At 47.3% G+C, this 13,239-nt stretch overlaps 1 protein-coding gene across 1 annotated transcript in view; it reads left to right on the forward strand.

Annotated features, from left to right (window-relative positions):
- The window catches only part of LOC119167069 (neurexin 1), a 64,732-nt gene that overhangs the window by 15,048 nt on the left and 36,445 nt on the right, over positions 1-13,239 (forward strand). Inside the window, exons 2-4 of the mRNA XM_075867166.1 lie at positions 4,461-4,541; positions 9,768-9,976; positions 12,123-12,242. Coding sequence (XP_075723281.1) covers positions 4,485-4,541; positions 9,768-9,976; positions 12,123-12,242 — 386 coding nt within the window. The 5' untranslated portion in view covers positions 4,461-4,484. The remainder of the gene's footprint in view (positions 1-4,460; positions 4,542-9,767; positions 9,977-12,122; positions 12,243-13,239) is intronic.

The following is a 13,239-nucleotide window of genomic DNA, read 5'->3' on the forward strand; positions in this document are numbered from 1 at the left end:
CACACACACCCACACACACACACAAACACACACACCCACACACGCAAACACACACACAAACACACACCCATACACACACACAAACACACACACAAACACACACACCCACGCACGCACACACACACGCCCAAACACACACACACCCACACACACACACACACAAAGACACACACACACGCACACACACACACAAACACACACACACCCACACACACACACACACAAACACACACACCCACACACATCCACACAAACACACACAAACACACACACCCACACACACACACACAAACACACACACACGCCCAAACACACACACCCCCACACACACACAAGCACACACACCCACACACAAACACACACACACACAAACACCCACACACCCACAAACACCCCCCCCCCCCCCACACACACACACTAAGCTTCAGAAACGCGCTAGTGCTTTCGTGCCTGCGTCATCAACGACAACCGACCATCGCTAAGCCTGAACTTCAAATCCGTACGCGCCCTGCGTCTGCCACGGTGAGGACTCGTACCAACGCATTCCGCAAAAAGGGTTTGCGAAACGCTTCGCTTTTTACTCGGGCCTCCCGGCTTCAATTACGGAGAGAGCAATCGCGAGAAAAACCGTACTGACTACGTGTGCGCGTACGTGAGCCAAGCAGCCGCTTACCGGATTCAAACTAAAGCCATTTTAGTCATCGTCTGTCGTGCAGTCATTCGCGATTCCGCTTTAAGCCGAACCTAACTCGACGCGAGCGCCACCTCTCACGAGCGCGCCATCGTCGCGTTTCCCAGGAGGCCTTTCTACCACGTACGTTAACACCATAGCGCTTCCGTCAAAGCCCCTGGAGTTTTGCAAATCGTGAGGGTGAATGCAATCCTCCTTCTCGTTTCTTTCATCTCTCTTGGTGACGTCTGCGCGCCGGTTCCTTCTAATGCTTTTTTTTACCCTCCACAAGGCCACGACCAGAATAAACATCGTCGGCCACTAATAGAGATTATGTCACTTACGTAGCAATAAAGTTGAGAGGACACAAGAGACCGTGGCTTCCTCTTCTTGTTTCACTTCTTTTTTTTGTCTTCTATTTCTTCTCGACAAACGCAGCAAGATAACTGAGCTTTCTGTCGTTCTCGACACGTCAATTTGCGCGGGATCCCGGCTCTCTAAAGACCCTGGAGAAATCAGCATGCAGTGTCAAGCGGCAAAAAAGACAGCGGCGCCCTCTCGCGTCGGTGCTTCATTTTAGATTCGCCGACAGAATGTATACACACGTAGCCTAGGAAACATTAACATCTCGTCTGGCCTTTTTTTGTTTGTTTTCGCCGTCTGCCCGGTTCTTTTATTTACGCATGTATGCTTCTCTCATCAAGTATGATATCTGCACTGCATCGCGAAAGCGATGTGCGGAATGACTCGGAATATGAAACGCCGAGCGCAGTCGAAAAGTTTTTAAGAAGCCCCTGGGAGAGGATACGATGGGTAGACACTTATACGCAAGGCAGACGCAACGCCCACGCCGCGTTACGCTCCGCAACGCCTACGCTCCGATCAGATCCGCAACGCCCACACACCTCCGTGACCTACGACTTTTGGTTAGTCGGGCTTTGCCGCACGTGCACTATGCCTGCAGCGAAACGCTCTTTACAGCTTGCCGCAACTTTTTTTACAGCAGGAATTATAGTCGGGCTTTGCCACAAATACGTTCAACTTGCAGTGAAACAAGCTTTTGTGCACGTCGCAGACTTCTCCGGCACGAACTGCAAGACGATAGAGCGGGAAAACAAAACGACGACACAGAGACAAGAAGGGCACGAAGGACACTAGCGCTAACTCCCAGCTGAGTTTATTGCGCAGAGCACGAAAATATATAGAGGAGACGAAACCATGTGACAAAAACCATACGACACAAAGAGCAAAACATGAGTAAGAGAAAAACAAAAACAAAAAAGCACAGAAAAAAGGCAAATAAAAGTCTATAAGAAAACGATACACAAAAGTAAAGATAATATAACTACTTGCGCCCACCGAAACCTTCGAGGAACCTTAGTTTTTTTTCTCGGACAAAGGTACGGAGGGCTTGCTAATGGAAAGCACCTGTTCGCGTACCATCTAAGGAACTGCAACTTGAGGTAACCATGATCGCTTGCGTGTAGAGTAAAGTAGCAGCGCGATAGGACTTGGACAAGCGTTTCTCGAAAAATGCGCAGGAGAGAAGGCTTATACTAGACGTTTCCTCGTTGCCTATCGCTCTATTTTCTACGTGCGTAAGCATGTTCGTACTACGAATGGCTGGGCGTATGGGTGTTACCTAATATATGTAATAACGGTGCATTGGGCATGCGGTGTGTCTGCGTTTTTGAACAGTCCTCGTCGTCTGCGCTGCCCTTACACTTAAGTTACCGCGAACACTATTTTTCGGAACCTAATCATGACACTCTGAGCTTTTTCATCAATAATGAACGCCTAGAAGAATACTAAAGCGGCACGAAATCGACCAATAACAGAAGTTTTGTTGTTGTTGTTGTTGTTGTTGTTGTTGTTGTTGTTGTTGTTGTTTTGCAGTCAGAGTTTTCAGTGACCATCACTGGCTTAGGTTTGCATACGGGTGAAAAATAGAGGATGGGGGGGGGGGGAGGCTCGAAAGGGGCATGAAGCGCCCTCTCCTTATTACTATCCGCGATCCTTAGAAAAAGGAAAGGGGTCTTCGCAGCTCCCTCTCCCTCCCCCGCCTTCACTTATCCAGGACCGGGGAGAGAAGAGTTAGTGGGAATACAAGGAGAGGTGCAATTCCTACGTTAATCCGCACAGTGACCGTATGCACGGCCCAGACATTCGGCCGCTTCTAAGCCGCGAACATGCATTTGTTGTTAAGGTCGATAATAACTGCAAATTTAAGAAATCAGTTTCCCAGAAGGTTCCATTTTCGTTTTTGGGAATCACTTGTTATAAGTTTTCTTTCAGCGCAATAAGAATAACACTCAGTAGTAAAGCCACGTGGTTTCGTTTCTGCAGGACCGTTGTTTTATTCTGATTTGAGTTTCCTTGCCTGTGCGTTCCTAGGCACGGCGCTGTGTCAATAAGCCGCAAACTTGAACTCTACAAAAGGATAACAAAAAAAAAACTAACTAACACCTTGCGAAAATGTTTAGATTCCGCGTAATACGGCTGTTTCTGGAACTAGTCTAGACAGCAAAGCTGTGCTCAGATCGAAGCCAAGAAATAACGTACGCAATGTCCGAGGTTACATGGGTAACATTTAAAACCACATTTCTCGCGTTCTAGTGTCATTGCAGGGACGTGCGCCGCCTAGATAAATAAAGTAGCAGAAAAAAAAAGAAAGTTCTCGTAGAACCTTCGGGAGTAAAAACGGGGAAATGTGAATCCAAGCGCTCATGCCGCAATCAAGGTGAAGCGAAGCTTTCGTGAAAGTGTGCTGTAAATTTGTGTATCTATACTAACACGTTTCGTAACCTTTATTTCGACAATTCAACATCAAGTTTGCACAGTGCACGAAGAGAAATGATGGATTACGCGTAGTACGGCCATTTTGTATACAATATCGTTTCATGGTGATTTCGTGTTCATGTGTGCGACTGCTTCGCCAAACGGCCATCTCCGAAAGTCAGAATCCGTAACTATAGCGGTGTTCTTTGAGCATTAAAGAAATGCTTCGTTATATAAGTTTATTCGCTATTCGCGACGTTGGCGTTGCGGGTGAGGCCGCAACGCCCACACAGCGATCCGCTTTGCAACGCCCACGCGGAACTCCGTGTCCTGCGACGTTTTGTTAGGCTCGGCCACCTATACCATAATGCTTGCAGTGAAGCTATCTTTACAGCTAGCAACGGGGTCTTTCATTGCAGGACGTATAGACAAATTCCACCGGACTTACGTCACGAAAATGCGGTGGCGCTGTCTTGGTGGGCAAAAGACGCTCTGCCTACCACAGTTTCTGCTGCATGTGGTGTTCTCAGTCAAGCAATGAGGAAAAAAAAAACGGTATGCCGACGAATCGCGTCGCGGTTGGATGTGAGTCGCGTCCCACAACTTAGTTTTGCTTGTTGGCGCACATCGCAGCCCTCAGCGCTTATGGCGGAAGTTACGTGCGGACGTCGCTATAATTTTACCCGTATAATCGACATCGGCCTACCTGTGTTTACAAACATGGAATGGGTCTATAACTAAAGTGACCGCCATACTACTTGCATGTCGAGTGAAGAAACTACGCAATGAAACTTGAGAATCCAAGGATCGATGTTGCGAAGGACGTTCGAAAGTTTGGCGATGCATATGCGACATCTGTAACCGCATTCATCACGTTCTAATGTCGTTCAAGTGACGCACGTCGGCTAAGGCGTGGTCATTTAGGCGCGATTTCGCTTTATCTGCATATTGTATGAGTGTTATCATTTTTCGCATCGTTATCTAATAAAGCCCAAATTTGCATACCTTGCAGCTAGTGCGACCGTAGACCGGAGCTATGCGGTTGCTGCTACTGTTGCTGGCCACTGCGGTGCTGCCCCTCGTCCTGAGCCAGGTGAGCTTGACTATTATACTATCTACCTGCTCTCTGTCGACCTTGATTTTATTTCTCACCGTGTCCTTGTAAACAACAATACCAGGATTACAGAGAATAATAGCCTTTTTTTTACCTAAAATAAGATCGAACTATGGCAGATTCACAGGTCGTTTCTATGGTATCCATCTTTGGAATTACATAACCCCATGTTAAGTCATCTTGGTCATTGGAATCGTTTTAACACAACATGAAAAACACGCTGTTAAATGAGCGTTTTCTTCTTCTGGAATAAATTTATTTTCGTCATCACTTCAATCTCTTGTTTTTTCTACCTATAGGTATTTTTAAGAGTTGTATAATTCTGCCACGACAAATAAATGTTTTTTTTTATTTTTTCAGTATGCATCGTTCTGTATTGATTGTGTTTTTTTTATTTGTTCGAACTTTTAGCCTTTGCTGCTGTTACCTTTTATGTACGTCGATAATGACAGGAGGTCCCGCTGATAGTTTCTTACTTTAGGACCTACTGATTTTGTATGTATATATTACTGATTTTATTTTATTCTTGTTCACGCAATAACAACAAACAAACTCGTACCTATCGGCGTCCATTCGACAAACATTGACTCCATGACTGCACAGAGACGCATTTCGAAGACAATGCTTTCCTGGGCTTTACACGTTCAAACTACCTTACAATGAGCACTCTTCGATGATATTCAGTACTTGACTCGCGACGTGATTTGCAAGTTGGCAAAATCCCGCCAGAAAGCCGCCATGTTTAAGCCTACTTTGTCTTTAATGCTGGCACTGACAACAGCGTCGATGTCTCCGACGGTGCACGCTGCACTGGATGTGTTTTCTGATCTGCATGTGTAAAACAAAAAGGCGACGACTGACGCGACAGCGAAGAACGGTTAATGAGGTGGCTCCTGTAATCCCGGACTCACTATTTTATTCAATGCCTATTTCGCTATTCATTTTACTTGCTTTATTTAACGCGCCACCTTCCTCAAACAGCACCGCGACGCCTGTTCAGGTAGTCGAGAATCCCCGGTTTCGAGTTTAGAAATTTCGGAGAGTACGTTAACAAAGTGGGTTATTACAACGATCGAACGATGAAGCGGTAGGAGGTATACGACTTCGGCGCCTGCAAACGCCCCCACTTTTTTGTTTGCTTGTTGCGACTTATATCCTGACAGCCCCATCCGAAACAAACCGGAAGGCCTTAACAGTACAGCGACTTGCTCTATCGGCGCGTGCACTGCGGCCAGAGACGGGACGTGCTCGAGTGTACGATAGACGCGTTCTATAGGGCTTGTGACGTGTGCACCTTTGCACTTCGCGGCTAATAAAACACCTCGCTTCCTCAATATTTCTTACCGTCTTCCTGCTCTCGCGTGCACGCAATCGATGAGCCACAAGGCGAAATAAAATCACATATTTGTAACGGCGCGTAAAAAAGGTTAGCAATTAAGAAAATTTTCGATTTCGTGCCGTGTAGGGAAAATTCACGACTTCGCTACCGTTTGTGGTTGTGGCGTTATATTTCATTTTTTTTTTGTTTTTTGATGGCTGTTAGTTGTTCCCTCCGTACGTAGATGGCGACGATGGCAACGAGCCGCCAAATACTGGATACATGGGCTTCTATGGAAGTTGCACTACCAATTTACATATACCTTGGTTGTATTTCGTGGCATAAGAGGGATGACAGGACAAAAAAAAATCGTGAATATTAAGATTAAAAGCAAGAGGGCATCCAAGCGATAGTTATTACCCGTATACAATAGTTACAAAATTTCAAAGTGAGCAAACAAAAAACAAGTAATCTTTGTCCACATTGTGGGGAAATAGCTTCATTAGAACACATGCTCTGGCAGTGCACCAAATTCGCTCATTTATCGCACATCACCTCTGCCAGATGGGAGGCGGCAATCCGCAGCTCATCCTTGGCAGATCAGCTCTGGGCTGTCCACCAAGCCCGCGAGGCGGCTGAGGAGCTTGGCATCTCAGTCCCCACGTGGGAGCTGTCCGCAACACAGTGATCTGTGTTTTGGAGGACCAAATAAAAGTTTATCCAATCTAATCCAATCCAAACGAAAAACAGGAACACATCGATGTTTCTTGAGCAAAGAACCGCAGTATAGATGATTGTGCAGCAGCATGCCTGCACATTAGTGCATATGAAATAACACCGGACATGCAATACATTCATAGACGCCGTAGCGGTTTCTTTCTTTCGAATTTTAACCTGCGCTTTATTGGCGAACACGCGATCGCGCTAACTATACGGGATTTATCGGGGTGACGTGACACCTAGCAATCTGGACTAGAGCTCGAACCGTATGAAGCCACTGAGGGGGGGCTTCGGCCGGACGAAAGCGACGCAGAACAATACACCGGACGTTTCATACGGGTGCGGCAAACGCTCAACAACGTCTAGTGAGCTTCCCATATTGAAAATACCAGAGGGAACTTCGGCGAAGCGAGCCCTCTTAGGTGGGCTCGGGCGCAAGTTAATTGCAATAGGGTCCCCGTTGCGCAGGATTGCGTGTGCGGTACTAGGGTAACCAGTGTTCACAAAGTGCCAACACGCGCCGGTAAGGACTTAACGTGGCGCGTGGACTGCTGGGCTAGTTGGTTGTGAATATCACTATGATACATTTTTTATCAGCACAAAGAAAAAAAGTGCGGAACGGTAGAGTTGCCGGCGTTCGTATTGCACGTTACTATTCTATCAATGCGTGTTCTTTGCGTGCTGGGATGTATATAAGGACTCAAGCATTTCTACAACATGGATTTCCCATCCACCCACCCGAAAAAAGGTGTTCTGGTGACCGACTCTCCTCACACGCAACCCCCACCACCTTGGCCGTGAGGTACCAAACAGAGTGCTATGCATTAGCGACCTCATTGGAGTTCCAGTGACTCCCGGCGGGTAAGCTCGTTCACATTGGGGCATAGCGTGTAAAAACGTATTGGCCTCTTCGCCGGAAGGCACGCGATTGACTTTTAGTTTTTAGTGCCAGCAATCTCTTTTTTTTTTTCAGCGGTGAGGAAGAGCACGGTCACGCGTTCCTTTAAAGAGCCACTCATCAGGCTCTCAAAAATGCAAAAACTGAGCGCAATATTCTCTCCTGATATTTCTTGTCCTTCTAGCGCACTTCTGTGAAGCAGACAGTATACTTTCCGTGACGTATATAGCGTACATGATCTCGAGTGGTCCATATACGCGAAATATCAAATGCGATTTGTCTCCTGCACTGCCTTGCCATGCAGCCGCCCATCTGTTCTTGTTTGTCTCGAATGAATATCGCACACTATCAACCGATCACGCTTCATTTCGTGTGTTTACAACTGCACAAGCGGCGATGACAGCCCGTAGCTGAGAAGCGCGAAATCCCGATGGGCTGTGTCGGTTAGTGCTGGTATTGTTCACGTGCTTTCAGGAACTAAAGGGCGAGGAGGATGCATCGCGTGTGCGAAGGAGAGGAGAAAGCCACCTCCTTGCCTTTAACCCATTAACGCCTGAATTACGAAACCGCCGAGTGAAATAAAAACTCTTTTCATTTTTCAGCTTTAATTAACAACCGTTAAATGATTCCGTAGTTAAATTGTCTGACATTCAACTTTAATTTACACTTTATGTATGTCGCGAATTCTCCATATCCCGTCCCTCCCCCCCCCCCCCCCCCCCCCCCCGCCGCGGTGGTATAGTGGCTAAGGTACTCGGCTGCTGACCCGCAGGTCGCGGAATCGAATCCCGGCTGCGGCGGCTGCATTTCCGATGGAGGCGGAAATGTTGTAGGCCCGTGTGCTCAGATTTGGGTGCACGTTAAAGAACCCCAGGTGATCGAAATTTCCGGAGCCCTCCACTACGGCGTCTCTCATAATCATATCATGGTTTTGGGACGTTAAACCCCACATATCAATCAATTCTTCATATGCCACAGAAGCGAGAAACGTACAGTAAAAAAAAAAAACGCACTTCAGAACTACGTAACCTGTCGCGTGTCACCTCTTGGGTGTGTACACACGAAATTTATCGAAGATGGAACTTACGTCACTTAAGCGAGAGAAAAAAAAACAAAAAAATTGAGAGCTGTTGCACGCGCTTCCCGCTATCCGCAATCACCTAAAGAACAATTGGTTCTAACATAAAATACCTCAGACGAAACGGCGCTCAATTTTTAATGCTGAAAGCTACATTGGCTAACTTCCCCGTGAGTATAACTTAACAGCCAGTACTAAAGGCGGCGCGCGTTTTCTGACTTCTTTGCTCGAAGTTAATCGGTATGTCACGGATTCGCGACACTCAAGGATTAAACACGTGGTGGGTGGTGAGTGGCCGTTTAAGGACTGTGGTACGGGAGTACAAAAGGCTGACATCGCTGCCTCCGTTGTGCGTTTTGGGACGATAACGTATAGTTCCAAACAACCGAGAGGACGTAATGGCGGTTCCCTAAGAGGGGCACCGCCAATGAGGTGCCCCTTTAGGTCGCGAAAATTTTTCACAGATCCTCTTCTGCCGCTGTTGTGAAGCGATGCAGTTCCACGACGTGGTGGTGGTGGTGGTGAGTGGTTTTAAAAAAAAAGAGGAAAAAGGCACCTAATTTCTGTCTGCCTCAAGGGCGACACGGCGCAGTGCCTTGTAGGGGAGGGGGGATGAAACGAATAGAAGAAAATAGGTGAAGGAATAGATATGGGCAGCTGTCACTGCAATCACAGTATAACCAGTATAGTGCACGAGAGTCCGCTGGGACTTCTCGAAGTGAGGGGGCATTTCTGCCCCACCACCGCGGCGTCTGAAATTCAACGAAGCCTGCAGATTTCCTGCGGCACTGGTCGTGTCCTTTTTTGGTAGTGGTTAATAAAAAAGTGCGGCTCACAGTGGCGCTCCCAGATGTTGCAGTGCCATGACACGGTCTTATCAGGCCGAGTTAAGGCCGATACCTCAAAGACGGGAAATATGATGTGTTGTACTGGTTTTTGCATATGTGATCGCAAGTGGTTTTGTTTATTTGTTCGGAAAGATACCTGTCCTGTGTGTTCTTGTGTTGGGATTAGTTAACAGAAAGCATTTGGTGCTTAGATTCTGATCGGTTTTGACAATAGGTGTATTATCTCCGGAAGATTCCCGGTTCTTCAGCTGAAATGTACCTCTCTGAAATATTGTCTTTACGTTGTGGCAGAAAATAAATCTTTTCTATTTTGAGAGCCCCTCGCTTCCTTATACGTTCCCAGGAGTCGTCGCTGGCTGCCCTGGGCCCTTCGGCCGTGGTGCTGGAGGGATCGAGCAGTTCGTACGCGCAGCTGCGACGCTGGCAGGCCGGCCCTCAGGCCGCCCTGAGCCTCGACTTCCAGACGCAGGAGCCCAGCGGACTGCTGCTCTACGCCGACGATGGCGGACGCGGGGACTTCGTCGAACTCAAGCTGGTCGAGGGAACACTCAGGCACGTCGATGACGCCGTGTGTCTGATGTTTTTTGATTATTGATTTATATCATTTATCTATTCGGTATTGCTGTTATTGTTGACTTCACATTGCTGATTGTTTGCCACTGCCGTCGTGCTAAAAGGTACCTGTAGGCCTTTGTCAAAAAGAGAGAGAGAGAGAGAGAGATAAATAGAGAATGGGGCCTTTGTCCAGCTGGCTTTTTCGGAAAGCAGCTTTTACCTGCAGCTGTCCTTCATCAAACTATTGATGAAAAATTATTATTATTATTATTATTATTATTATTATTATTATTATTATTATTATTATTATTATTATTATTATTATTATTATTATTATTATTATTATTAACACGCCACAACTTTGCAAGGCCGCATGACAACCATCACGGAAGTCTAGTGACTGAGGACCCTGGCTGCTGACCCGTGTGTCGCGGGATCGAATCCCGGCCACCGCGGCTGCATTCTCGATGGAGGCGAAAATGTCGTAGGCCCGTGTGCTTAGATCTGGGTGCACGGTAAATAATTCCGATGTGGTCCAAGTTGCCGGAGCCCTCCGCTACGGCGTCTCTCGTACTCTTATAGTTGTTTTGGGACGTTAATTCCCCCCCCCCCTTAATTACTAGTGTCAAATATTAGTACCAAACAGCTGTCTTAATAATCCATAAAACATTATTTTTTTTCAAGAGAGAGCGTACCATAAGAGGTAAACTGTAGAATCAGAAGTAGTTTTTGGGTTTCGCTTATAGTCGGCACTCGCAAGACCGAGAAAGAAAAAAAAAAAAAACACAAGGATCCTAAAGCAAAGTACAAAACGAAAGACATATCACATAAAACTCATCAAGGCCAAGTACAAAACTACAAGGGTAGTGAATTTCAAAAGAAATATGTCTATCACGGATTATTCAATGCCTTGTAATAACTTTAAATCTAATAACGCGACACATTACTGCGAGTAAGAGAAGCATTTAACGGGACACTGGCATAATGTGGCATACCACCCTTAATGCATCGGCCAGCTATTATGTGCGGCCGCTGGAACGGCTGAACAAACCTCCATAAGCGATGCAGTGTGCCTTGAGCAGACGCGACGTTCAGTCTATCACGAACGACCAGATCGCGGAAGACTGACCACACAGCTGATCAGTCAAACAAGCCATATTATAATGTTTTATCTGCAACACCTAAAGCTAGCTAACATAAGCATTCGTCTGTGGCTACAGGCTGTACCATGAGTGCGGGCTGCGAGTCGTCTGTGATGGTGCTTCTCACCCCCTCGTTCCCCTCCTCCCGAAATGTGGGGTATCTAATCGGACACAGCCGAGTTACCTCTCCTTTTCTTCATTGCATCCTCCAGTACACTCTACAAAAAGTGCGAGTAAAAAGGGTGTTTTTTTGTCCCACAACAATAATCGTCATCTATATTGCGTTCCATCCTTGCGCTATCGCCCCGCGCCCGGTACATTCCGGTCACGATCGACACGCCCATTATCAGGGTTACATTGCATTCTCAATGGGAAAGTGGCCAGCGCCGAGTTTTCAAGCAAGGAAGCGCACGCAAGCCTGACGGCGATTATTAGAGAGTTTTAGTACTGCGGAATGGTGCTACGTGCGCATCACGCAAGCGCCTTGCGTTACGTGGCGTCGTTTGCCACTAATCGGCTTTTAGTACGCCGTAGTACCCGCGCACGTAACGAGCGTCAATCGTGTTGCGTCATCTTGCAGATCAAAATAGAAGCACGTGTTGTTGACAGCCAATGTGAGCCAATCCAAGTGTTATAGCCAGATTATGGTCATATTTTAAGCCACAGAGCCGGTCGGTGCTTGCCTTCGATGCCGCCATTTCGCAAAACGAAGTCTCGCGCTGTCGCGAACTTGTTCGAGAGTGGCGCGATCAGCTCATACGTACGCACGCACGCATCTCACGCGTGCGTACGTAGCGGCTGCGTACGTAACGCGATACGTGCGCGTTGCGGTCTGCGCATGCGCACTACGGAGAACGTGGCGTCCTTACGTACGCAACGCCGCCACGTACGCAGCGTACGCAGTACTAAAACTCTCTATTGTTGTGGGACAAAAAAACGCCCTTTTTACTCGATATTTTTTTATAGTGTACAGGTTACCAATGTGTACGCTCTGAACGCAGGCTGCGGCTGAGCCTTGGCTCCGGCAGCGGACGGCCGGTGTCGCAGGAGCCCTTCCTTCTCAGCGCGGGCCGAAACCTGCACGACGGCGCATGGCATCGAGCCGAGATCGTGCGCAACGGGTACGTCTCATGTACAAGCACGCAGTGTTCGCAGATCATGCAAACCGTGTACGTTTCCAGTCACGTCATAAAGCGAAGGACAGGACAAAAAAAAATTTACGGCAGATCCACGAGGTAAATAACGATGAGATTGGGCGAAGCTGCCTGGAAGCAATACCGTGAAATTTTCTCCCGTTGATTCGCCCGATAAAACCATTGCTTTATAAAACACCTGGCTTCTTTCATTAAGCAGCTGGCGTCTTCTTTTTTTGTTTTGCTTTAGAAAACATCTGGCGTCTTTTGTTGGTTTATTTCATCAATAAACGGCGTTTTGAACAAAATTTTTTTTATTGTTTAATCACGCACAGGAGAAATCTCACCAGGCACTACCTTGGAGGTAAACAATGGCTGCTATACTGGGAATTAGAGACAACAGAAGTCGGCTTTTAACACTTCTACTTCTACTAACGTTTCCTACTGGAACATGCCAATGGCTGCTAATGGGGAATGAGAGACAGGAGCATTCGGCTTTCAGTTAACGCGCACGCCACGCACTTATTATTGTTCAACAAAGCACAGGAGAAATCACCCAACGGCACCACCTTGCAGGTCAAAACGTAACACTTGTTACACACTACGACTACGACTACGAGGGACGAACAAATGCGCTTTAAGGAGCTTCGCCTCTAAAAAAAAAATGGCAGCATATTCACGGAGTGAATGATGGGGAGTGGGGCGAAGCATTCGTCCGTCCATTCGTTCTTGCTTCCGTCCGTTCCTGCGTACGTCTGTGTAACCGTCCATGCGTCCATCCACCCGTCCATGCGTGCGTCTGTTCGTGCGTCCGTCCCTGCGTTCGTCCATGCATCCGCGCCTGCGTCCGTTCTTGCGTCCATCCGTGCATCTGTCTGTGTGTCCGTTCGTCCATCTATTCAGCACTCCAAGTACCACCATCTCGCATCTTTTCATCATATATTCTCCATATAGAAGCACCGCCATCCAGCGGACATTTCAAGGA

Source organism: Rhipicephalus microplus, chromosome 6 (genome assembly GCF_043290135.1).
Source record: "Rhipicephalus microplus isolate Deutch F79 chromosome 6, USDA_Rmic, whole genome shotgun sequence".
In the NCBI taxonomy this organism is placed as follows: Eukaryota; Metazoa; Arthropoda; class Arachnida; order Ixodida; family Ixodidae; genus Rhipicephalus; species Rhipicephalus microplus.